General features: G+C 41.3%; 1 protein-coding gene across 2 annotated transcripts in view; it reads left to right on the top strand.

Moving 5' to 3' along the window:
* PMS1 (PMS1 homolog 1, mismatch repair system component) overlaps positions 1 to 27153 on the top strand; it is a 78216-nt gene that overhangs the window by 19105 nt on the left and 31958 nt on the right. For both annotated transcript variants that reach the window (XM_019554000.1, XM_019554001.1), the window contains 3 exons: positions 5217 to 5380; positions 22634 to 22750; positions 27022 to 27144. In XM_019554000.1, coding sequence (XP_019409545.1) covers positions 5217 to 5380; positions 22634 to 22750; positions 27022 to 27144 — 404 coding nt within the window. The remainder of the gene's footprint in view (positions 1 to 5216; positions 5381 to 22633; positions 22751 to 27021; positions 27145 to 27153) is intronic.

Raw genomic sequence — 27153 nt, 5'->3', positions numbered from 1 at the left:
AGGGGTGGGCTCCCTTAAGTGCCCCTTTAAGTACCTTGGTCCGCTGGCTTTGCAAGGGCCGTTCAGCAGGCCAGCAGGGGCAGTAGTCCCCCCATAATGTGGGGAGGTGTTCTTAAAAGGAAACCAAATGCTTCTAAGCACCTTGTCACATGGGACACTTAACATAGTTTTATTTAGACTGTAGTAAGCATTACTGTTTTGTATTAAAGTAAGATCATGTTCTGAGCTGTCACATGGTAACATTTACTATAGGAATGGGCAAAATACAACTGGAGGGACTTTGTCTGGCCCACAGCAGGTCCCTTGGTCCCACCTGGCTCAGCCACAGTCTGGCCTGTGGTGTATCTCAATGTCCTTTGGGCACATGGTGGGGTGGGTGCAACTCCACAGCTGGACCACCTGGTGGCTGCAACAAGAAGGCCTGACAGTGGTGAAGGGGAGGGCAGCTTTTCCCTCGCACCAAGCAGCAGCTTCTGCCCAGCCACTGCCGCTGCTCAGCATGGATGGGTGGTCCAGAGCAGGTGTGGGATGGGCCAGGGCCAGGGCTGTGCATGCAGGTTCTGGTGGGTCCACTGTGGCTGCGGCAAGTCCAGGGCAGGTGCATGGCGAGCCAGGGTCAGGGCTAGCTCTGCACACTGGTGGCAGAGGTGGGAAGGAGCCACAAAGCACATAGGCTTCAGGCTGCTGTGGGGTAGGGGCAGAGAAGGGAAAGAAATGCTGCTGACCGGCCCACCTGTGTAGTCCGTGGGCTCAAATAATTGCCCGCTTCTGGGTTACTGCAGTCTCACCGTGCTCTGGGTTGAATTCAGCTGTGTTGATTGTTAGTCTTGAACCAGCTCTGGTGCAGTCCTGGGGCTGGGATAGACAACCAGTTGATTGTTAGCTCCAGTCACTACACTGCACTGGAGTCTTGAACTAGCCCCAGTGCAGTCCCAGCCCTGAAACCAACAGTTCCTAATGCTTTTCCTCCACCTCCACTGGAAAGGAAGCATAAAATTAAGTTGAATCTGGTACAAAAATATACATGCCATAAAGAAGCTGAAATCTGTAATAAAAACAGACAAAATTTTTTTGGGGGGGTTCCTCTTTTTCCAGGATGTAGCTGATACATGGGCATGTTACAGCATTTATTAGCATCTCAAAGAAAGAAGAATGAGTCATACAATGAGAGCTCCTACTTATAAGTTATAATTTGTTTGTATGTCCTTCAGTTTTCACCTGTCCTGCCTTAGGGCCTGATCCTGTTTTAACTAACTTAATCACAATTTTTTTAAAAATCTAGTTGAGTCAGATCAGGCATATTAGACTACAAATGTGTTGCACATTGTCACAAGAGTGTTTATTTTTCAATATGAGGTGAAAGATGGCTCTTGGGAAGAGCAATAAACAATAAATAATTTTTCTAGCAGTAAATCTGCATCCTGGAACTCCTTTTGTATGTTTGGGTATAGTTCCCATGTTTGAAATATGACATCATAGCTTTGACTTCCTTATTTAACAACTTGTTTTTAAAATGATTGCCAGAGAGATTGCTCACAGAGGCCTATCATTCAGCTCCTGGTACTGCCCTTGGGTCTTGGAGTTGACCCACACACCGTGTGGCATGTGCAAGACCTGGGGTCCACACTGCATACTCCAGCCAGCTTGGAACCATCACTGTACATCGCTGCTGCCTCAACCAGCCCAGGACCCGCCCCATATGCAGCACCCACTCTGGACAGTGCAGGGCAAGTGCCACATGCAGCACAGGTCCCGAACTAGCTGGGGTGTGCAGCACACCCAGTAGGAATGGGTGCTGCATGCACTGGATCCAGCATGTGGCAGGGCAGGGCCATGGGCCTGATCCAGCTACACAGCTGGTCTTGTGCCATTCATTTGGCCTCTGGACTGGCCCTGTGCCACTCTTCTGGCCTATGGGGCCAGATGAGTTTGACATCTCTGGTCTAATGTACTGTCTCTTGACTTGATTCGCATCATCTCCAAGTCTTCCTTCTACTTCTTTCTCCTTGAGTGAATTCAGAAATCTTCTGATAAGATTTTCTTTCTTGTCTGCCTTTTTGACTCATTACTTTGACTTCCAAGTGTCTCCATTTTCTTCATCCTGTAAGTACCAAAGTGTCACTTGGGTACTTTAAAGGCTGAATAACAGCTCTGAACAATGATAACATTTCTAACATTATGTCCATTATTAAACTGAGAACATGTCATTACCTTAAGGAAAGATGGATCTTGGGTGGTATTTATCAAGTGGTTGTTTCTCTGATTAATTTCTCCAAGTTGAGGAATCTGAAGTAAAGGATATAAAATATTTTAATAGCCCTTTAAAATGTAGATCTGTTCTGAACTCAGACAAAATGTTTGAAAGCTTTAGGACCAAATTAATGTTTTTATGTGGGAGGTGGAGAATTTGATATACCACATGAGCTGGTTGCTAGAGGCAACATGCCTGTAGGACCAAGAGAAACCTGTGAGCTTCCCTAACGTGATGGGTAGAGTCTATTTGTTAGAAGTTCTTGTGGCACACTTGTACAAAAGTAGAGTCTGCTCTCTCCTTATAGTTAAAATTAGAGGTAAAGTGTAGAGGTGGCTACTCTCCAAGATAAAAACAGACATGTACTACAGCTTGAGGAGTTCTAATGATCTCACAGCACTAGCTGTTATAGTCTTGTTACCTCCTTCAGGGAAATTTATAGGAGAGGAAAGAAGCTATTTCTTGTTCCTTACCATGCTAGCATACGTTTGTTGAAGCAGTCAGTGTGACATTGAGTGCATCTACACATGCACATAATGTAACTGAATAAACTCCAGCACAATTTGAGCTGGAGTAAACTAATCCTGATGTCACGGTGTGCATTTAAACTCAGTCATTTACTCTACCGTCAGATAGTACCTGTGTCTGACGGGACTGTCCTACACTGGAGTAAATTAATTTATTGTGCCCTTATCGTGTCACATGTGTAGACAGTGATGCTTTACCATACAGTAAATTAGTCTACTGTGCAGTAAAGCATATGTGTCGATGTGCCCACTAAGGGCCATATTCAGTAAAAGTTAGGTGCTGTAATGTCTAACTTTTAGGTGTCTACCCTATGAAGTGGACTCCAGACTTCAGATAAAGCTCCTAAGCTTGCTACACAGTGCATGGGTGGAGGATTAAGCGTCCCCACACTTCAGAACGACAGCAGGGGAACTTTATAAAATATTGATTATTCTTAATATGCAGCTGCTATCTAGTAGGGAAATGAGAACCACAGTGAGTTTTAAATAAAAAAAACCCTCTAGAGTTAATAGCAGTAGAGCAGAGTTGTTCAGAATTGCAGCTTTGAAATCAGGCACCTGAGTTCTGCCTGTGCCTTTTTTGGATCTGGCATCAGTGCTTTTTACTGAGGGCCTGATCTGAAGCCCATGAAAATCTACTGACTCAAATCAACCTTGGTGGGCTTTGCATAAGGGTGATGCTGCTGTCTTTTGTCTTTATTAGAATTGTAAAATGAGTCCTGTTGAAATACAAGTTCTCCAGTCTCTACTCTATTAATCTTTTCTTTATATAAGATAACACTGTGTACTTATAAACTGTATTTTGTATAATTATATTTGATTACATTAAATAGGCCAGTAGTTTTTCCTGTCAGTTAGCATATAATATATACAAGGTATTCAGGGCAGGAAACATTGTTCTGTTTGTACAGTGCCCAGCACAATGTATTTGTGTCCTGTAGGTGTCACCACAGCATAAATAATAATTAAGTGTTGTAACAAAAATTTATTTCCTCCTCATCCACTTGGATACATCAGGCTGAGTGTCTAGATCTGTTGTATACTACAGTAATGAAAGTTAGATTTACCATGCATTGAAAGATCCTTTAGTTTGATTTAGGAGTTGATCCTTATTACTATCAGCATGCAAGAAAAAAACCTTCACACTGAAATCAAAACCACACCTTTTATATATTACAGCTATAAATGGCTGACTTTGTAAGCTGATACAGTACATACATCATAAATTATACCAGGGAGCATTTGGCATGCCTGGAATTTAATCAGGGTGCTCATTGAGTGAGCTAAACTGAGAGAGGAGAGCAGTTAAATCTTAAGAATTTTCTTGTAAAAGATGATAGTGCCTCCTCCAGTTTGCTAGTTAATATTTTAGATGGCATAGACATTTTTAGACTTTCCTAACCTTCGCAAATTTTTACTCTATCTGAATTGGGTATAAAAATCCTTAGTTTTGTCATCTTCCTCAAACAAGAGAGCTTATTACTGTAACCTGCTGTAAAAAAGAAAAAAAAGCATAAATCTTCATAGAGGAATAATGGGGAAATGCTTTCTCTTACAATATTTATAAAAATAGCCCTGATTCATGGTTTATATGTTTTTTATCCAAATAACTCTATTGGTGACAGTTCTCAGGCAGAAGCTTAAGGTAAGGGTGGTTCAGAGAGGCATGAGCTTTTGCTGATAGCCTACTTTGTCAGACTTGGTGTGTTCAGTAACTAGATCAACAGCTTCTGAAGGAGGCTTTTCATTAGCTTGAACTTTTATGGAATTAAATACAATATTGCTTCTTCCTTCTGTTTGGTGCTTAACCATTTATTTCTCTTTTTTCCTGCTTAACCAAATTTGGGTATTAAGTAGTATTTACTTGCTGGCTTTTAGATGCCCCTGTAATGACTTGTGCATCAGGAAAAAGTGTATGGGCTCTTCTCATCTTAGCTATATTATAGGCAGAAAGTTAGGGAGAGATTTATTACAGTATTATATACAGTGTTGAAGATTAATGGACCTGCATTACAACAGATTCAGCACAGTTAATTTTTAAGCTTAGATTAGTGGTGCCTACTAGTAACAGACAGACAGAGATCAGCCTGCCTCCCTCCTATTTACAAAATAAAACTGAATTTGCAAATCCTTGCAGTTTGAAAGAAATAGAAAATGCGTAACTTCTATGTCAAGTAGTTTAAGCAAAACTCTGGATGAAGGACAAGACCAGCTTGCACAGCTGTGAGATCTAACAAAGCAGCTGTAGAATTGATGTTAATTTAGCAGTATATTTTTTCCTTTCAGGCATGCACCATTCTAATTAACATTAAGAATTATGTGCATTCAGCTATTGGGAAGAATAGCGTCTTTCAGCAGAAGTGTGGCTTTCTTCACAACCAGGTAATCATATACTTCTAAGATTAACTTTACCCATTTCTTTCACTTCTTGTTTACAGGTACAACAGTAACGGTCCTGAAGCTGTTTAAGAATCTTCCAGTAAGAAAACAATTTTATTCAACAGCTAAAAAATGTAAGGATGAACTAAAAAAAATTCAAGATCTTCTAATGGCATATGGCATTATAAAACCAGAACTTCGGATAATCTTAACACACAACAAGGTAAAAGTTGCATACCCTGTGCTGACTATCATAAATCTATGATGGTTTTGTGCTGGTAAGTTTTGCTAAAATTATGGAGCAGGAGTCTGAACTTCATCCTTATTCTGAATTTGTATGCTTATGATGACTTAAATTTATTAGATGTTTATGGTCATGCTTTTAAAGCAGTCTCAGCTATACCTCCTGATTTATCAAATCAAACCTGATTTGATGTATATGAAGCTGGTTGGTAACTGTAGTTTCTCTTATTTGTTGGACATCAATATGCTTGGTGCTCTTCAAAACGAAGGCATGACCCTGCCTCCATCTTGCTTAATAAAGGTCTGATACATTGCTATTTGAGGTTAATGGAAAAGCTTCTACTGAAACAGACCCTAAGTAGATGGAGACATCTGTACTTACAAGTTATTAGTATTCAGGCAACTGAGCTGTATTAGGTTAACATAGGAATTAAATAGTCTTTCCTGCCTAAACCTGTATAGAGACTTCACAATTGTGCATCTCAAGAGAGATGTTTTACGTGTGTAAGATCAGACTAAAAAGACATCATTATAACTTTGTGGTCTTCTATAGGGTTGATCCTGATTTACATCAGGTATAAAGTAGAGCAGGGATGGCCAACCTGTGGCATGAATGCCACAAGTGGCATGGGCAGCCTCTGTGTGTGGCATGTAGCAGATCAAGGAGGGGAGTAGGCAATAGATACAGCAGGAAACAGAAGGCAGAGCAGGAGATTGGACAGGGAACAGGAAGTAGAGCAGCAAACAGAGTCATGGAAGGGGGCTAGAGTTGCACTTGGGGAGGTTATGGGGCTAATTTCTGGCATACTGTCAAACAAGTTGGCCCCACTGAAGCAGAGCAAAATCAAAGCCAGTGGATCCAATCATCAAATCAGAGTGAGCTAATGGTCAGTCTGCCTGGTTTTATAGGAAGGTAGGGCTGGAAGGGACTTTGCAAGGTCATCTAGTCCAGCCCCTGCTCAAGACAGGATCATCTCTGACTTAAACCATCATAGCCAGGTTTTTGTCCAACCTGCTTTTGAAAGTTTCTAAGAATGGAGATTCTGCAACTTCTCTGAGTAGCCTGCTTGATCACCCTCAAAGTCAGAAAGTTGATTTAGAGAAAATGATAAACATTATGTTTACAAAATGTTCATGCTACCACAGAAAATAAAGAGTGACACCTAATGGCCAAATAAATTTTTCCTTTAGTAGTTCTGGTGACTTTATGAATGCCGTCAGATGACTAGACTTAAAGCCATGCAGTGTATTCATCATTTTAAAACCTACATTGTTTGTCTTGCAACTCCCCAATCTTCTATATCAGATGCTTAACCTCAGGCCAAATTAGGCCTGCAGACCATGACATCTGGTCTGTGGGGCTCTCACAGGTTGGGAAATTCGGTGGCAGGGGAGCAGTGGCAATTAATAATGCCACCTCTCCTCCACTGCCAAATTCTCCAGCTCTGCAGGACTGGAATGGATCGTGGCCACACCTCTTTCCCTTCCACAGCCAGACTAGGGTCCACGCACCTGGACTGGGTCTCCACCACATCTCTCCAACATGCTGGATTGGGTTCACTGACTGGATCCCACCCATGGATGAACTGGGCACTGCCCATCCAGACCATGCCACTGCCCATTCAGGCGAAAAGGTTCAACACCACTGTTCTATACATTAGCTTGCTTCTTTTTAGACCTAGTCTCGGCTTCCTTTCGCCTGGTTCAAATTCAAAAGCACAACACTGGCATGACAGAAGTACTGCTGAAATTTAAGGGTGCCTCTACATGTGCTGGGAAGCTACTCTGATGCCCTGTATTTACTGCGCGTTGGAGCAGACTCAATAGTCTGCTGGATTGTGCTAATTAGCTCACTCCAACTGGCCTCTGTCTTGTGTATCAGCGTCCCCACACTTCAGAATGACAGCAGGGGAACTTTATAAACAGCTCATTCGAACTACAGTTAAAGTGCCCTTGCCACCCTTTTTGAAGTGTGGGGATGCTGATACATGAGACACTCTGGGTGCTTTATTTAGAGTAGCTTTCGCAGCTGCTCTAATTAAAGCACCCCCTGTCACCCCTGGAGCACGTGTGAAAAGGCCCTTTATATGCAAACATTTAAGAATTTGTTAAGAGCAGAGAGGAGTTGTAGTCTATGGCTAGGTCTTCTAGGTGCATTAGTAATCTATATAAAACTACTACTAGAGTGATCAAAGTATCTGATAGGATTTTATGTCACTGCAGATGGTTCTTTCATATGTCTTCATCTCTGACTTAGTTGCAGGTTGTTATGACTTGATTCTTCTTTGTCTCTTTCTTTTTCCTCAAACTCTGCCAAGTCTTTCTCCACTATATTTTAATGCAAGCCATTTGTTCTTACTGGTAACCTTGAATGCATCTTTTCCTTATACTGTTCTTTTTTTTCTGGACATTCATACAGGAAATGTCACTGTGCTTAAGTTCCCTTAACAGTCACATTTATTGTGGTGTTATATTGTCTGGTTTCCCTTAGCTAGTATGACAGTAGCCACAGTCAAAACCTTCCTCATGCTGAAGTTTGCCACAAGGCAAATTAAACATTTTCTATTTTTATTAGAGGGAAAAGATACCTGGAAAATATTTTTATCTTTCTCCTTGCTCAAATTTAGATTTTAAAAGTTTGGTTGTTCTTAGTTTGGTTGTTCTGAAGGCTTGTGATCCTTAAAGTTGTGGGTTTTGGTATTTTTTGTTGCTTATGGGAATCTCACAATTAAGAGAGCTAGTTACTTTTTTAAAAAATCGGAAAGTTGTTTTTTGTTTGTTTTTTTTAAATCTTGTGCTGAAAATTTCTCCAATCTGTTGGCTTGGGAAGGAAGTTATTTTTTTTGTATATAAATATAAAAATGTTTCATGGCTTGTAATGCTTAAACATGTGATGCTGCTTTTGAAAACTGACTGTAAAAATTTCAGATTTTATGTTTGTTGCCACTCACTCTTCTCCAAACTGGATGTACTTATCTGAAAAATAAGAAGACATTTTTCAACCTGTCAATCGTGTCAGTTTGCACTGGGCTCTAAATGCATTGCATCATTACCAGAAATAGTATTTCTGCAGACTAGTTACACTTCTTTACCTCCATTCTGAAGCTCCATCTTCATCCTGTGTTCTCTGGGGCACCAGTGAACTCATATTGATCTTTGTTAGGTTTGCATAGTTTCATAGTAGTTAGGGTCAGGAGGGACCTAAACAGATCATCTAGCCTGACCCCCTGCCACAGGCAGGAATGAATGCTGTGTTCACAGGACCCCAGACAGGTGATCATCCAACCTCCTCTTGAATTTGCCCAAGGTAGGGGCGAGGACCACTTCCCTGGGAAGTTGGTTCCAGATTTTGGCCACCCTAACTGTAAAATATCGCCTTCTGATCACTAACCTAAACCTATTTTCCATCAGCTTATTACCATTGTTCCTTGTCACCTCAGGTGGTGCTGGGGAGAAAAGGGCTCTACCTATTTGCTGCTGAACTCCCCTGATGAGTCTGTAGGCAGCCACTAGGTCCCCCCTCAGCCGCCTCTTGCTGAGGCTGAACAGGTTCAGGTCCCTCAGTCTCTTCTCGTAGGGCCTGTCCTGCTGCCCTCTCACCAAACAGGTGGCCCTCCTCTTAACAGCTGCAAATTTGTATGTCTAAATCATTGTTTTGCTGAGGGACAAGTAGGATTAAATTCTAACTCTTGTCTATTTTTGTTGGCTTTGCACAACAGAAGCAAACTACATTAACATTTGTTTTGCCTACAGAAGTTACTCATAAAGCACACAGACAGATTTGTTGAGTAAGAAGGTGCCATTTTTACAGAATCAGTTTTTAGAACAGAACTCTATCTCAAAGCTTGGAAAAAATAGAAATTTAGGTGGGGGAAGAGAGAGAAGAATTCTGAAGATGGGGGTGCGGAAATAGTAAGAAAATGTTGAGCATACAGTGTAGTTAACAGAAAATCGGTAGGAAACCTGTAGATAAAGAATTGGGATAGAGGAAGAATATTCACCATTAGTATTTAAATTGGTTCCTTTGATCACATCTTACATAACTCAAATAATGATCATATGTCTGTCAGTCCTTCAAATCTGGTCTTTTTAAATTGGAATGTGGCAATGTTGGTGTGTTTAAAATATTTCATGATCTAAAACATGAAGATTTAGAAGCCTAGCTTGCTTAGTTGGTAGACTTGGGACCATTTTACTTGTGCAAGGACAGTAGTGGCCAAATGATCTTCTCATACAAGAGCTGCTTGATGTTTCTCAAATGGTGGTCTCAGTCCAGTTCCTTGTAAACAAATATCTCTAACTACATACCAGCTGTTTCAGGAAAGCTATCAAAACTGAATCATCTTGGCCTTTCCTAAAGACTGATTGATCTTCTTATCCTCAGAGGTAATTGCCACAGTGCAGGACTCTTGCACTCTGTGTAATATGGAATAGTAAACCGTCACTGCTGCTTCTTGTACTCTGTACTTGCTCTAAGGGTACAAGTGACATTTGATTTTTTGGGGCTGTCTATCTTGTGTCTTCTCCCAAGCTATAAATTTATGTGAAATAAAAATGAAAATAGGAAAGGAAAATCAAACCTGCTTACAGATTTTTCAACACAAGGGGTCACTCATCAGCTGTTGCTCAATGCATATTTGTACAGTATTAAAATAGTCTGAATACAGATTTTATTTTGTTCTTCACTTTGTATTCCTTTTGCTGGCTGATTTCACTCTAGCTTTTACAGGTTCTTCTGAATTCTTACGTGTAAAAGCTTTCAGGTTTTTTACCTGAAGACTCTTTTACAGCTATACTACTGTGCATGGAGGCTAAAGAATAGCACTACCATAAAACTAAATTAATCCAGATGAATAGATTTGTCTCCCTTGTGTTGTTTCTACGAGATAACTGTGCACTGGAAAGGTACTCAAGCATGTATTATGTGCTGTAAGTGTTTTAGGTTATAATGTGTTTGTTTGAAATACCCAAGAATAAGAATAGACAGCAATTTAGGATACCAGTAATTCTCATGGAATACGTGTCTTTATGAATAACATAACATAGTAAATGTGTACATGTGACAGTTCAAAGTAGAGACCTATGCCTGTCTGATTTTAAAGGCCTGCTTCCAAACTGAACCCAATATTATACAAACAGACCTGAACCCACAGCCTGCATTAGTAAGTCTTTTTACCCATGGGCTGACCCACCTGCTTTAGGCAAATCCGTGACCCAACACACACTGCTGACAGACATGAATAAAGAAAACCATGTTTTTTCTGGAAGCAGCAGCATGTTAGATCAGCCTGGCTCCATAGCATATGTATAGATTGGGCGTTTCAGCTAGGCTTTTTGGTGTTTTTATCTAATAGCTGATTTAGTTAGTTATTAGATAAAAGCGCCAAAACCCCCCCGCTACAGTACCTGATCTATACAGCTGTTGGGCAAGCCCCGCCTAACTGATACACTACCTCTTCTGGGCATGTGTTAGGGAGCTGCTGACAGATGTTAATAAAACACAAACCCCAAAATGTGACTTACCAGAAGAAGCAGCACGTTGGTGTTCAAAATGGCTGTGAAGGAGTCATAGATTTCATAGACATTAGGGGCTCACGAGATTGAGTCCAAAATGTGAAGTAGTTCACATACTCAACCAAACCCTGTTGCAGGCAAAGTGATGGGGGGGAATGGAGCAGTGGCTGGGTGAGAGCCTGAGGGCTAGAATTTAACCCCTCGTAGGCGACATGTGGCCTGCGGGTTGCAAGTTGGACAGCCCTGATCTAATGTACTGCATTGCAGGGGACCAACAAAATGAATGGTAAAAACAATACAAACCAAGGAAAGCCTTTAACCAAAGGCCATCACTGAGTAATAAATGAAAGGAAAGTGAGAACTCTAGCTTTTGCCTCAGTGTGGGTATAGTGTGCAAAGAGTCCAAAACATTTAAAAGTGAATGTCTAAGGTTAGGTATTTATATATATTTAGCTACCTGCACATGGCAGGTGCTGAACATATTTGGAAATCAGGGCTCGCCTAAAGGATTTAAGTCTTTAAGTGCACCAGTTGGGAATCCCCACAGACTCCAAAACAGTGATCCTCAACCAAGTGCCATGAGGTCCTTGTAAGAGTGTCACAGGGTGCCATGCAGTATTAGGATCATTACGTGGGTAAACAACTACACGATTTACAAGATAAACCCAGATTTCAAATCCACACCGTCAGAAATATTCTGACCTGTTGTCATCTTTCTATGCTCGTTACGACAGATGAATTGCTCTATTATTTTTCCATAATCAAAAGAGTGAAAGCTAAGAGCTGGTATTTTCTGAGAAGTATTTTGAGTTTATTGCGAGAGTGTCTCAAGTATAAAAAGGTAGAGAACTACTGCTCTAGAGCATGCTGTTGTGTTACCACTTACTAAACAGTGGGTACTGTGTTTACTTTTGAAGAAGCTTTCTAGAATTTATCTTGACCTTTAGGCAGTCTAGTTTGACTTGTCATACTGGTTTCTTACTTTATATGAAGAAATAACAGCTCTTCCTGTCTTTAGCTTATTTTGTAGTAAAGTAAGGAAAAAAAATATATGTATCTACTTACTCTTCCTGGCATTTATTACTGTAGTATTTTTATAAATTACTTTCAGAAATGGGGAGTACTTGGCTGCTTTTGTTTCTGTTCAGAATGTTTTGTTTTCATTAGTAATAAATAATGAAACACTTTGCAGGTCAGCCCTTGAAGTACTATAGCTATTTTGACAACTTGGATTAGTTAGTGCTCCTTCTTTTTATGAAGGTTTATCCTGCCAAGACATTCTTTGAATACTGATAATGTTGATCTTCTTGCCAGTATGGTTATGTTAGAAAGAGGTATTTTTCTTCTTTCATCACCACGTTCCTTGAAAGCATATTGAATAATGAGACAGCCGAATGGGAATAATTTACAAGAGGATTCAGCGAGTTTATTTAAAGTTAACATTATCTGGAGAAGCACTAGGAACGTTCCAGTTAGCTACTGTTGTTTAAACAGTGTCAAACGCTTTCACCCAAAATGCTGTGTTCCAGCCACCTTTAATTTCCTGTTATAATTGACTCGTTAAAAGGAGGCTGTCCCTTGGAATTGTAGCTTTGTCATAATCATTGCATCTAAAAGCAGTGCCAGGTTCTTCTTGCCTATTTTAAAAACCGTAACCTCTAGTTAAATTATTAATATGCTTGGGAAATATTTGTATTCGATTAGGCTTAGTGTTTGTGAAATTCCTTAATGTGTTGAAAGGAAGGCAATATGTATAGGTCATAATGAGTATTTCATTCCAGGCATCTGTTCCCCCTCCTATCCTCCACAACTTCTAAAAATGAGAGAGTCATGTTTTAGGCTGCATTGTTTTAGATGCAGCACTATTGGTGAAATTATTGAGATGATGTTTGCTATAAGCTCCACTGCCCCACAGAAATGTTTTGGAAGCAGGACCAAGCAGCAAGGGAGTGCAGCTAGAGCTGTGATTTTTAAGTAAAGGGTTGAAGAGATGACCTTGCTCCCAAACACAGCTTAGTAAGTGAATGGCTTTGGGAATCAAACTGCTTTGTAAGGGAGCAATCAGTTGGAGTATCAGGGCAATAAGTATCACTTTGCATAGTATCACTTCTGTCATACCTAGTCTTCTTTCTGGATCTTGCCCCAAGTAAACTTCACCCATACCTAAATCTAGGGCCACAGAATACAGATTTACTACCTTTCCCAATTCCTGTATCAGAGAAACCTGTCTAAAGAATCAGATTAGTTCTTTATATTTTTAAAATGCAACAGTCAGCAGTTTGGTCCCAGATAGTTTAACGCCTGACTTTGTCTTGATTTTTGGAGGTTGGGGGAGTAGGAGCCAAGAGAGAAATTTGAACTCTGTATGCCTCATCTGAAAAATTCATGTTTTTGGTGTCTCGCTATCTGGCAGTGAGCTTTATGATAGCTTTACACGAATACTGTTGTCCTTAGTTTCCTACTGTTCATCCTGATGCAGTATAAACCTGGAAGTCCCTCCTTTGAGTCCAGAAGTGTCCAGAGTTCATAACCCTAGTTTAAAAAATACTTATTCTTTTTAATTAATTTAAATATTGCTGAGGTCTTTGCTTCAATTACATCATCCTATGGCAAGAATTTCCACAATCTAAAGATGCGGTATGAGGGGAAATTATTTCCTCTTATTAGGTTTGATTTTGCTGCTCTCAGTTCCATTGCAAGAACTCTAATTCTCATATTATACAAGTTAGGGCTAGATTTTTAAAAGTATTTAGGCACCAAACTCATTGATTTGTCTAAATACCATTTATAGTCTGATTATTGGTGAATGAAAATCCTTCATCTATCATTTTAGTGTTTATTTTGAATATTTTCATCATGACTCTTTTCTAATATTAACTGTAAATTTTCAAAGTTCAAGGCCTCTTTGCAGTCTTGTTGCCTGTCTCTGTCTTCTAATTCTGCAGTTGCTTTTCATTTTTTTGAGATAGGGTGACCACAGTTGAATCCAGTATTGCAGATGAGGAAAAGCTATTTATTTTAATAATACTGTTATAGTGTTTTTATATATTCTATTCCATTCCTTTCTTTGTGCATTTGATCATTTTTGTTCACTTTCTAGATTCCTTCCCTGCGTTACACGATCTTGAACTAAGCTCCAAAACATGAGTCTAACAATGTTGAATTAGGCTTCTAATAATAATAGCCTCAAAGAATACAGTGGAATTATGATGAGTGGGTGTTCATAAACTTAATGTTTGGCTGAATTCAATATTTAAAATATATTATTTTCTCAGGACAAATGACAATGTAATTATATTGGCATAACAATAGAAATGCAACTGTTAATTGGACCACATATTTAGAGTTCCTGTTTAGTAAAGTTGCCTCTTCCAAAGGTGCAGTTTACTGTTTTATTTTCCTCAATATTTTTGTTTTGCATTTTGTTTATAATGAAGGTACGTACATCTGTCTTTTTAACCGCTAACAGAGTAATAGCTTTGAATCACAAGCTTTTCAAAGTTCTGTATACTTTGGGAAAAACTCCCATTGACTTCAGTGTGCTTTGGATCAGGCAGTAGAGAAGTATAGAAAGTGGGGAATTGGTGCCTTATGATTGGAATTTTTCTTTTGAGAAGCAGATCTTTTGTATGTGTGCTTTGTAGATTTGTGATCTTCATGCATAAAATCCTTCTAGAAGCACTTTAAGGCTGAAAGCATTCTTCAAGATAAAAGTAGGAGATGTCAGGAACCCAGCTACAATATGGTGATCCCACAAACTCTACATTTTATCCTCAGTTTCCAACTTACTGTTCTTTTTAATTCAGAGAGAATTCAGGTTCTGTAAAGGCGCTTTATTTGAAGTATTACAAACCGCATACCAACAGAAGTGACACATCCTCTACACTTGCAATATAGGCTTCCTTAGTACTTTCCAGCCAGTGAGCTGCAATCCTGACCTGGAGAGTAATTTAGTCTTTATGTTCATTCACTCTTGAGTATATTTGCAGGATAGGCAGAGAGCTAATTATGGTGTTTTTTTGTGAAGTGGACACCTGTCCACTAGAACATATACTGAGACCATCAACTCATTTTACATCAGCAACTGAACAGCTGTCAGATGGTAACAACTTTCGATCACTACCAACCTGGGCTGAATTTGAACTGGTGACCTAGAGGTGAAATGCTCTATATCCTATTACTAATTCCTTGAGGCCTCTGGTTTCCCATCCATCACAGTTTTCAAATGACAGTGCATATCAGAATTCTCTTAACGATAACTGGCTCGAATACACAGTATGTATTTCAATATCTAATACGTGCTTCAGGTTTTTTTGTATGTTATGTGCTTAAGCGAGAGATTAGTAGAGGAAAACAAGAGCCTGTTATTGTCGTAACTTCTTGGAAGTGAGCCTTTTTGTTAGTAAAGTTGTGCTCTTGCAGTTGTTTTATTACAGTGATGTTTTGTGTTGCTTTGATTAATAACTACCAAAATGAAGTGTTTTGATGCTTTTAAAAATGACATTCAATTCTCAGTCTCCAGTTATGCCATCCTGTAATCTTACTGATTTTTATGTGTTTTTTCATGACAAGAAAGTTAAATGAAATCTAGTGTAAAAACAGTCAACGGTAGTTTTTATTTGAGTAACTCTGCTTCAGAATTGGCTATGACGTGGAATTGGCCCAGGGAATTCTCTCTCTCTCTCTCTCATTTTACTGTGTAATAATAAAGAGTCAGTCTATGGTATAGTATCTCCCTGTATGAGAAGTGGAAACTTACTTGCAGACTTCCTTCTTTATTCTGTCATGGGAGTAGTTGCTCAGCCACCCACATTAGAATAGGTTCAGTAGATCAGTCAGAACTTCTTGCAGCTTCCTCCTAAAATCTGTGAATCCTGAGGCCCCTGTTAGAGAGCAGTGCTGTCTACGTGGAGCTCCCTGCCCCTGCAACGCCTCTCAGTTCCTCTTGATATCCACCTTAACAGCTTTTTGACAGCATGATTCTCAGGCCTCAAGTTGTCAAGGGCTTCTCCAACACCTGCTTCTCCAGAATGCTTCCCTCTTTATCAGGAGGGTGTGCTCACATCGCAAAGGAGAAACCTGAGTAACTAGTGCTGACTTTGACAAAGTCAGCATTTAACTTTACTCAGGAAATCCCTAAGGATTGGTGAACAGTGCATGCAGCATTGACCATTTTTTCAACCTTGAACATAGCATGTCCCTGTCCCACGTACACTAACTGTTGATGCCTGCTGAAGCAGGTGAGGGGTTGGTGTCTGGAGAAGGAATAGATGCCATGAATTTCTCCGTCCTTCCTATGGAATAGGTAGGACATTGGATTCTTAAGGAGTAGATTTAAAGTAATTGATCTAAGCTGAAAGTTTGGGGAACAGATTGTCTTTTCCTTCCATCTAAAATGTAAATGTTTTCCACTGATTTCTCTTTCTAATAGATGATTGGGGAACAGAACACTTTTTGTAATTTTCCATTTGATTTTAGAAAATGCACTAGTTTATAGTGTGGAGTAAATAAGGTAACATTAATAGTTTTCAAGAATACGATTATTAACGTTTTTATCTTTGTGACTTTTTGAACTGGGCTCACAGCTGTTCTTCCCCAGAGAAAATGCCTGCTCTTACAGCTAGGTGTCTTTATGTACTGTAAGCAAAAGAACTTGTACACGCTGCAAATTAATAGAGATTGCTTTTTTCATCGTTTCCCATCCAATGAATGCAAATTCTAGATTTTATGTTAGGGTTAAGGTTGCTGTTGTTTACACGTGTCCATTTAACTACTAATTTGTGATGTTTCAGTTGAGTTTGAGTTTCATTGAAATCAACTGGACATAAATTTGTTCTGAAGTGTAATTATCACTTTTAAGGGATGGCCCAAATAGACCTGCTTTTCTGAGGTAAGGCCTACAGTACTAAGGTGGTAGCGCTTCTAGAAACACCTATGCCAAATGGAGAAGAGACCTACTAGCATTGTTTTGTAGTGAGGTTTTGTATTATTGAGATTTTATTTGTATAAAATGTACTGCAGTGTACTTCAGTATAGTTAAATTGGGGATTGCTGTGTAGCTGGCTGTCTGCCTATGAGTATGTTGTTACTTTTCCAGAATTTTCTTCTGACCATCTTCAAGTTCATTTTTAATTTCTGCTCTCACCTTTTAGTTACCTTTTGCATTAGAGTTACCATTAGCAGTTTATAATACTTTGCACTTAGACTGTGTCTTCACAGCAAATGATATACTTGTCCGTCAGGTGAGGGGGGGAAAAAAGAAGCTATGATCTATACAGACATTGGGTGAGCCAGCTCACACTAACGCCATTAGTTTGAATCGGCTATTAGATAAAACTGCCAAAAGGGCCCCACTGAAGCACCGCATCTATACAGATGGTGTGGAGCCAGGTTAAACTGACACACTTCTTCTTCCGTTAAAGCACTCTTTCCCTTCTCCAAGCCTTGTCTGTCAGCACCCTAACGGCTGCTCCCTGGGCCACCGCCACTCTCAGGAGAGCCCATTAATTGGCAGCCTGTCCTCTCCCTGCCTGGGAAGGGGGCAGGCTGTCAAGTGACAGCCAGGGAAGGTTCCCATCCAGGAGAATGCCCCCAGCCCACTAGTCGGCTGATGGGCAGGAGGGGGGAAGTCTCTCTCATGATGGGAACCCTCCTGGTTCTCTCCCACCAGAAAACAGTCGGTCCCATTCCTTGCACTTCTCTGGGCTGACCTGGGAGCAGTCAGCCACTGCAGCAAGTCTTCTGGCTTTTGCCACAGGTGCACAGCCTGCCTTGCCCCGTGCTGCTACAGGCTGCCTCAGAGCAGTGTGGGGCCAAGTGGCGGCATTTCACAGCAAGGGTTTTGAGCCTTGTCACTGTGCCTGGCACCTTGTCTCAGCTGGCACTGCCCTGGGTCAGCTGGGTGGCTTGGCAACAAGGAGAAGGCAGAAGGATCCAGGAGCTGGATGTGCAGATGCTTTCCCCAGCCTCTCTGGCTTTTAAATTGCCTCCTTTACTGCCTCGCTAGGCAGTGGAGGCGGGGGAGCAAGGGAGAAACCAGGGGGAGCAAGGGAGAAACCAGAGCCTGGGAGCCAGGCTGGGGAAAGCCTCCATATGCTCAGCTCTCATCCCCTCCAGCTTCCCCTTGCCACCCTGACGCTCAGCTGCTGGGGGAAGGGTGGAGGCAGTAATAACTTACAAGCTGGAGGGGCCAGGAGCAGGGCTTGGTGAAAGTCTTCCCATCCCAGCTACTGATGTCCACTAGCTTTTCCTTGCTACCCACCACCCACCTGAGCAGCAGGGCAGCAATTGAAAAGCCAGAGCAGAGAGTACCTGAGCCCTGCTCCCTGCTGCCAGCTTTTAAATCGCTACCATGCCACTCACCTAGGCAGTGGGGAAGCTGGCAGGAGTTGGCAAAGCTATCTTTCCAAAACCCAGGGACTGCTTGGTTTGAGAGAGGAGTCAGGGAGAAGTGGCTGCTGCTTCTCCCCTAGCTTCCCCCTGTGCTTTCTCAAGACTGGCATGACCCTGGCCTGGCTCTACTCCTCTTGGTCCCTGGGAGGAGTTAAGCCAGGGAAAAGTTTAGACATTAGTCTCCTGGGAGAAAACTGTCCCTGATTTAACCCTGGTTGTTCCTGGGTTATTTTTCTCCTGGAGCACCCATTTTCACTCTGGGCAGAAAAAGCCTGAACACCTGTGCACTTTTGGTTTCTACAGAACGATGATTCTTCTGGTATGAGCTCAGTGCCTGTACATAGCCTTAGTCTGTGTGTATAAGTACTAAAATGAAGCAGCAGAAATATATGACCTTTGTGTGAATTTTTCCTGTGTATATTATAGACCATATAAAATGTGTGTGGTATTGAGAACATACACATATAGAGATGTATTAATCTCCTATGTATGTGAAATGGGTATTAAATATGGTATGGCTTTTTATAGGATCTAATTCATATAATGCCCCTCAATGAAGCAGGGAGGGAGGCAGGATATATTTGGCCACCTCCAACAAAACCTAAGATGGTCTGTATGTAATAATATATCTTTGATTAGGGTGTTTTTGCAGTGTCATCATACTGACTAGAGTCAGATTCTTATTTGGCTCATCATAGACACCAGGTTTATGTGACCTAGAAAATATATGGGGTGTGTGTATGTGTATTTTTAGCACAATTTAAGGGTATAACCAAGGTTAAGAAAGGACCAGGAAGCTTGCAGGAAAGCATTTTTTTTTTTTTTTCCTGAAAATAAGGAAATGTCTTACATTGATTCTTAATAGCTTTGATTATTTTTCAAAACTTGCTGGTGCACTTGGTGAACTTTAGAAAGTAAATTGCTTTTAATTACTAGATGGTTGTTACATAATGTGTAGCCAGTTCTAAAAATGAATCTACCAATCTATTGTGTGATTTCCATCCCCCCCCATGCAAGATAAGAAGTTGGATGACTGCAGAGTGAGATCTTCAAGCTAACATATAGTTGTAACTTATTTCAGGTTTGCCTCCAGGTCTTAATCTAATGTTGGAGAAATAATTGGTCAGTAAAAACATGCCCCCGAATTATTAGTAATCTCCACCACTTTTACAGAATTTGCATTTAGTAGGTTCTCATGTTCCACATCTTTCCTAAAAGTAGCTTACAGAAGTGATCCCTTCGCGGTTATGGATATCAGCCATTCAGCAGGTCAGCCAGTGTAATAACATCCTTGCATTAATCAGCAGCTAAGATTTATATCTGTACCTGTGGCATCACACTAATATAACTTAAAATAAACAGTGTGATGTTTTTATTAGTCATGTCACAAACATCTTTCTCAGCTTGCTCATAGGCATTTAATTTTAAAATATGTCCAATCAAGATAAATTGTTTGGCAGTTTTGATCACTTAAAATAGAGCTATAATTCAAAAGAGAAGTGGTACATAGTGTTGTTTTGAACAAGGAACTCTTAAGTAAGGGACAGATTGTCTCATCGCACTAAACTGCTTTTGAGGTTTATGGCAGGAAGGAGAGGATGGGTTGGGTAGTGACTGGAAGACTTTCCTTCTTCCTCCATTCAATCGGTGAATGTTATGACTTCAGAGGCACTGTTGCATCCTGACAGCTCCACTGTCCACAGTGCTTTGCAATTAGTGGTGTGGTAAAAACCATGGTTCTGTGGAAATTTTTGATCATTATGAATGTGGTTCTTCTAGTTTTGCTCCCTGTGAACCAGACACTTAGGTGAGACACCTAGACACTTTAGGTGAGTTAGATTAGGCTGCACCAAAAAGTCCAAACATTTAGCAAGGCAGATATTCAGTTGGAAATATTGAGGAATAGAGGCCAATTTATAGACTTCAGTATTTGTGGTCCTGGAGCCTTAAAATTACAACTGTTCTGTAGAAAGAGAGCATCATTTTACAGGGACTTGGTGTTCTCCACCGGAATTCACTATCCAAGGCGAAAAAATACTTGGGAGGATAGGTGTGATTGTAAGGCTCCATATTACATTTCTTGAGATTATAAGTGAACAAAGAATATGTATACACCACTCTTGCATAATATCCTACACTGGAATAATGTGAACTCACTTTGGATTTATCGAATTCCTTTACATAATAAAATATACTTTAAAAAACAACAACACTGTAATGCAAAGGAACTGCAAATGAAACCAGACATTTTTTTTAATCTTTTGCTTATCCTGTGGTGCTAAAGCACTTGAAATATCGGACACTGAAATACTCTTAGATCTACTGATTGATGGCTGTGTAAGAGGTTTGAACTTTCAAGGTTACTGGATTTAGCCATGTAACTTCCCTTAATTTGATGGCAGTTGTGTAGCTAAATCTCTAAATGTGCTTTGAAAATCTCTACTAATGTATACTAGTCTGCAATTGGTATTGCCAAAAAATGGTCTGAGATGTGATGGAGCTCAAGCTATTATTGTTTGCAGGGTGAATGGCCTATATTGAAAAGTATTTCACCTTTTACAAGGGACAGGGCCAACCAGTGGCATGTGTGCCACAAGAGGCAAAGGCAGCTTCTGTGTGGCACGTGACAGATCAGGGACGGGACAGGGACCACAGTGGCAGATATGACAGGGACCAGAAAGCAAAACAGCAGATTGGGCAGGGGAAGAGGATTGGAGTGGCACTTGGGGGGGTGCAGGGCTAATTTGTGGCACACTGGCCAAAAAAGTTCGCTTCCATTGTTTTACAGCACTCTACACCTATGCAAGTCTCACTTCCCTGAAACAAGAAGAGTAAAAGAAATACAGAGCTTGTTAAAGTTGGTAGCCTGTAACAAAAGTGAAGAGGCTTAAAACTAAATTTAAAGCTCTGATTTTAATGTATGCCTTGTTTACATGCTCCCCAAATTTGTGTGTGGGGCAGATGTGAGCTGAGGCTCTGCACCCTGCTGCCATTGCCCCAGGAACCATGTGAAGCCATGGTGTGCCAGCAGCTGCCACACAGGCAGGGGGCATGCAGCATGGCCAGCATGCAGCTCTGTGGGCTAAGGCAGCAGGGCACAGAGCCCCAGAGGACAACCCACCTCAACCCCACACACAGATTTGGGGGACCCCTGCCCCCCATACTTCCCCTGAGGGTGTACACAAGGAACAGGGAGCCAGGATCCCTTGCACCTCTGGACGAGCCACCTGTGGGTCCGTCCCACAACCCATCCCAGCACAGGGAACCCATTCGCTCAGGTTGCAGCTGGTCATCTGTGTCTATCTATGTATTCCTCTACCCCCTCCCCTCTCCTTCCCACTCCCTCCTGCTGCAGCTGCCTGGAGCCCACACCTGTCTGCCCTGTGGTCCTTTACGCTGCCATCGCTGCCCTGCTGGGTGGCTTGGAGGTGGCAGTGATGGCAGCAGAGTGGAGCCCAGGTGCAGGTTCCAAAACCACATGCGCAATTAACGCATAAAAAAAATTAACACAGGAAGCCATTAACACATTAATCGCGCATGTTAACTGTGATTAATTGACAGCCCTAAAATTAATACATTTTTCATAGACTTCGTTGAGCCTGGGACTTCACCCTGGGTTGCCTATCACAGTTGAGAATTTGAACATCTGAATAGCAAGGTTATTAATAGCCATGCCTTTTTAATCCATCTATCTCAATGCATTTTTTAAAGTTCTGAAGAAATAACTATAATTGCCTCCTTTATACAGAAGGAAAGGCCAGAGCAGTAGAGGGTTAAGTGATGGACACTGAGTGTAGTTAGGAACAGAACACTAATGTACTGATTCCCAGATAAGTGATTAATCCTTTGCTTATTATATGCTTTGCATTGCCTACACCCAGATGCTAGCCAACATGTATTAAGAGCCCCAGTCTGTTACAATTACACCTATAAAAACCCACTGACCACGTAGCGTATCTGAGGACAGAATTGGTCCATAACATATTCTTTTTGCTGATTGCACAGAATTCAATGCTTGCACAAATCCTATTAGTAAAGTTGCATCCATGATCAATTAACTACTTGGAACAGATGCCTTAATTTTCTGACTACTTATTTAGACTAGGAGTAAGGTTATATGAAAAGACATAGCATAAAGTACCATAGCATATGTTTGTTCACACTGGCAGTTGTGAATACAAGAGGGTCAAAGTACAGAATGTTACATATACCATATAAGCGTGCACTTGCGTTTATAAGTTCGTAGGCATGTAATGTAGGAGATTAGTTGAGTTCAACAAATATAAATATAATGTCAAAAATTTGACTGTGTGCCATTTTGTTTTAGGCAGTTACTTGGCAAAAGACCAGGGTGTCAGATCACAAAATGGCCTTTATGTCAGTTCTGGGAACAGCCGTTATGGGCAGTATGGTACCTTTTCAACACTGCTGTGAAGATCCTGAGGTGAGTTTAAAATTATTTCCTCCACCCTATTTAAAAAAAAAAAATAGACACTAATAAAGAATTAACTTCAGTACTTAACAAAAAATTCTTTAAAAAGGGGGCAGAACTATTAAATCATTTTAATCAAATCAAGCGTAAAATTTTGTTCGTTTACTGATTTGTGTTTAATATGTTTGGTGATCAAAAATGTACTCTAAGAATCAGCTAGTCAGGACTCATGTACCACTGATCAAATGACAATAGAAACAGTTGTGATAAACACAAAATTACTGCTCACTCAGTGCTCTCTTGTTTTAGGATTCTTGGCCATTGGTTATAGAGGTGGTCTAGCTGTTTAAGACTTTGAGCACTGTATAATACAAAATATCTTCAATATTTGTTTAAGGGTAAGTCGAGGGGTTTTTACAGCAAAATTAGAGAATTCTAAAGGAAAATGTACAACATTTTCTATTAATTTAAAAGTTATATTACTTCAGTTTCAAAATCTTCTGCATTTTTCTATTCCTGCTGAAATTAAAAGTAGTTTTACCATTTCAGTCCCTCTTACCTAATATCAGAGTTGTTTTGACATGGAATTACTCTTCTTTATCTTGGACTGTCACATGCAGGAGTGTCTCATACCACCATTCTCTGTTAATCATTAATTTTGCTCCTTGTTTTGCACGTCTAAAGTTTGACCACAATAGCATAAGAATCATTGTCTAAATCATGGTCTGTATAGTACAGGGGTGGGCAGTTATTTGGGCTGGAGGGCCACTTAATGAGTTTTGGTGAGCTGCTGAAAGCCACAGGCACACATGTGCAGGCACATGCACACACACATAGGCTCCCTGTAGTTCTTCCTGCACCCCTACCCCACCAGCCTCTCCCACTGCACACTTGTGGCCTGAAATGGTGTCTGGGAAAACAGCTCAGCACCAGCCCTTCCTGGCTTGGCCACATACTGGGGACTCAAGGTAGAGGAGGGGATGCAGGGAGAAGGGGTCAGGAGCTGGGGTTATCTGGGTCCATCTGGGGCAGTCCTGTGCTGTCTTTTAGGGCTGTGTGAAGCTTTGGTCACTGATTTGATTCGGCCTGATTTGGAGGCTGAATCTCCAAATCAAATCAGGAGACCCATTAATTTCTCTGAAGCCTCTGATTTGATCTGGGGAGATTCGACATAGACACAGCTTTCTGTTTTTTCTGCATACCTCAAGGTACCAGGCAGCTTGTGACTGTTAAGATGGTGGGACAGATGGAGCATCCCACAGGAGTGCAGGGGGTGTTCCCAGCACACTCAGTGGCAGACGCGGAGCACACAGGGGACCCTTCCCTGCCCCTTGACTCAGCACCTGGTGTCTCCTGGGTCGGGGGGGGGGGTACCTGGGGTCCCCCCACAGCCTACTGTAGAGCTGGGGGGTAGGCGATGGCCCCCACACACTTGGCGGCAGACCTGGAAGTGGATCAAAAGTACTTCTGGTCTACTTCTAGGTTTGCCACCGAGAACACGGGGGGGGCCCCCCCATCACGTACCTGTGGGATGCTTCATCCACCCCAGCATTGCAGCATTCACAAGCCACGCCTGGTACCTCAAGTTATAGAAAAAGAATCTAAAGCTGTGTCTATAGGTCGAATCGCTGATTCTCTGAATTGGCGTCGAATCTTCGGATTCGGAGGAATCAAATTGGGACAGTGATCCAAATCAGGCCAAATCTGAATCAAATATGTCCTGCTTCACATACACCTACGGTCTTTCCCCACTTCCTTCCCCACCCTGACTCCCCAGCACATGGCTGGCCTGGCCAGTGCTACACTATGTTCCCGCACCTGTTTTGGGCCATGTGGGCACAGCTGGGGTGGCTCCTACCTGACCTGACCACATGCTGGGAACTTTGGAGTCGGGCAGGATCCACTCCAGCTGTGCCCACATGGTGCAGCCTGAAGCAGTGAGCGGAAACACAGCGCAGCACTATGTTAGCGGTTCCTGTGCCCCTATCAGGGCTTGGATAATCCACAGCTCCTGGCCCTTTTTCCTCTGCGCCCTCTCCACTGTGAACATACTTGAGCCTTGACTCTCGCCAGAGGCTGGGCTGCCTGGTTTGTGACAAGCTGCAGCGTCAGTCAGAGCTGTGCGCACACAGACTTGCTGGGCAGAATCTTGGTCAGGAGCTCAGAGACCCCTGCCTTGGAGCATATGCCAGGGGTCAGGGGATAGAGCAGGACAGGGCAGGCTAGAGAGGGGAGCGGCTCCCGGGTGCTAGGAATGCTCCTGCTGCAGCCGGCTACAGCACAGAGAAAGCCAGGGCGGCCACAGGCTGGATACAATTCTCCTGCAGAGAAGCACCCATAGACCAGATAGAATAATTTGACAGAGTGTATTTTGCCCACTCCATGTCTAGAAAAATGGTTGTAAAACAGAATTTAGCATGTCCATGTGAATATTATTGTGCTAGTTTGTTCGTGCAGATCCAATCTCTTGCTGAGCACATGAGGACTTTTATGTAATATGTATATGCAGAGGTGTAGGAAGGGCAGGATATCTTAGATTTTGCTTGAACGTCTGATGATTGGCTTAGGAACAGCACCACAAAGAAACTGTTGTTGCCTGTAGGCTCAATAGATGTCATGCCCCCCTACACAAATGCCAGGTACAAATATCTATCTAGGTATTTAGTAGGGAATGGAATTAATGGGCAATTGAAAGCTATTTGAATCCACTGGCAGAGTCCAATCTTTAGACCACTGTCTGCTGTGTCAGGGAGGCAAGTATCCATTCCATGCATTTTACAAATTGGAGAAGTGATAGATCCCATGCTCAGGCTTCCTATCTGTCAGATCTGCCCATGTAGACCCATAGCTATAACAAATAACTAGCTTATGTACTTTTTGTATAATATAATCATACAAAATCTACATTAAAATCTTTACAGTTTCAAAGTTGAGCACTCAAAATGTGGGAAACCTTTAATCCCTCTGCTTGTGCATATGTGTTTTGATGCAGTCTTTAATTACAGGTCATGTACTGTTATTCTACAGGACTCCTGCCTCATTCCATGTGTGGAAAGTGCTCTACTTAGTGAAGAGCTAGTTGATATTTTATTTTCTTGTTGTTCAGAATGAATGCCTACATCTTATTTACTGCACACTATTCCATCTTTGCTCAGCAAACAGAATTAATATTTCCTTGTCTTACACATGAGATCATCTTTATTTTCTTTCAATCCACTCCTTATTCACTGCACTTCTTCCAATATATAAAAACAAACAAAACCAGGCTTCAGAAGATGAGGCTCTTTCATTATGCAACACTGATTCATCCCCAGAGCAGGACCAGTCTGAGCACTGAATGAAGTTGGGCCTTATAGAACAATAGAGTTTCATTGTAAAACTTAACACCTGCTTTGTAATGAAAGTGGATAAATTAAGGCTACAATGGCATACATAATTTTGGTAGTGTTGAAGTGATGCTGTTGCCATAGTGGTCCAGGAAAAAAGCAAGAGGCAAAAAAACTTGTGGGTAATATCTTTTATTGGACCAACTGCATGGTCCAATATATGTAATTTTGCAAAATAGTTGATTTTGGTATGTCCTAACTATTGAGAGTGTGACCTTTGCAAATAATTGTTTAACGTAGGTTTTTAGTCTGTCTGTTGTCTAATTTCCTAAATTTTTTAAAAAGCAAAACAGTTCTGTCGTGTAGTTTTATATTGATGCCTACATAAAGGCCCAGAAGGACACAATGACCAGCCTTCACTGAAGAGCTTATAATTTAACTACCGGGCAAGAGGCTATAGATAGATACAGGCAAATGGAAGCGCAAGGAAACAATATAACACTGTTTGTCAGCATAATAGGCAGAGGCAGAGGAGGGTCTGGGCTAGGAATTTCTCAACACCTTCTGGAGAGGAAAATAGCTAAAATGTTATTTTTCTCAGTTTCTCTTATTTCTTTTCTTGGGTCTGTTTTGTAATTTTCAAAAGCAATTCACATTTGGGTCATTGGGTGAGTTTGGTGCCACAGTCTGGTATTAGAAATGCTGGAGGCTGCAAGCGGGAGAGGAACAGTGGAAAAAAAACCGTGGTCATACTCTGTTCATGCTTCTTTGAAGCATCTACTCTCTGCTACTGTGAGACACAAGATACTGGAGAATATGAACCTACGGCCTGACACGCTAAATGGAAGTTCTTATGCTCTTATGTTATGTTCACTTCACAAGTGCCCTGTTACGTCTAAGTAAATGTGTTGGAAGACTTCTTTTTTACATCGTATTATGCTTGTTTTACAATTTTAGATATCTCTTTCTGGATTTCTTCCAAAACTTGATTCAGACAAGTCTTTGACAAGTCTTTCAAGTTCAGAAAGGAGTTTTATTTTTATAAACAATCGGCCAGTACATCAGAAGGAAATATTGAAGGTACTGTTA

Source organism: Crocodylus porosus, unplaced genomic scaffold (assembly GCF_001723895.1).
Source record: "Crocodylus porosus isolate Cpor-Errol unplaced genomic scaffold, CroPor_comp1, whole genome shotgun sequence".
In the NCBI taxonomy this organism is placed as follows: Eukaryota; Metazoa; Chordata; order Crocodylia; family Crocodylidae; genus Crocodylus; species Crocodylus porosus.
The sequence above is the reverse complement of the archived record's forward strand: the minus strand, read 5'-3'. Positions and strand labels throughout refer to the sequence as shown.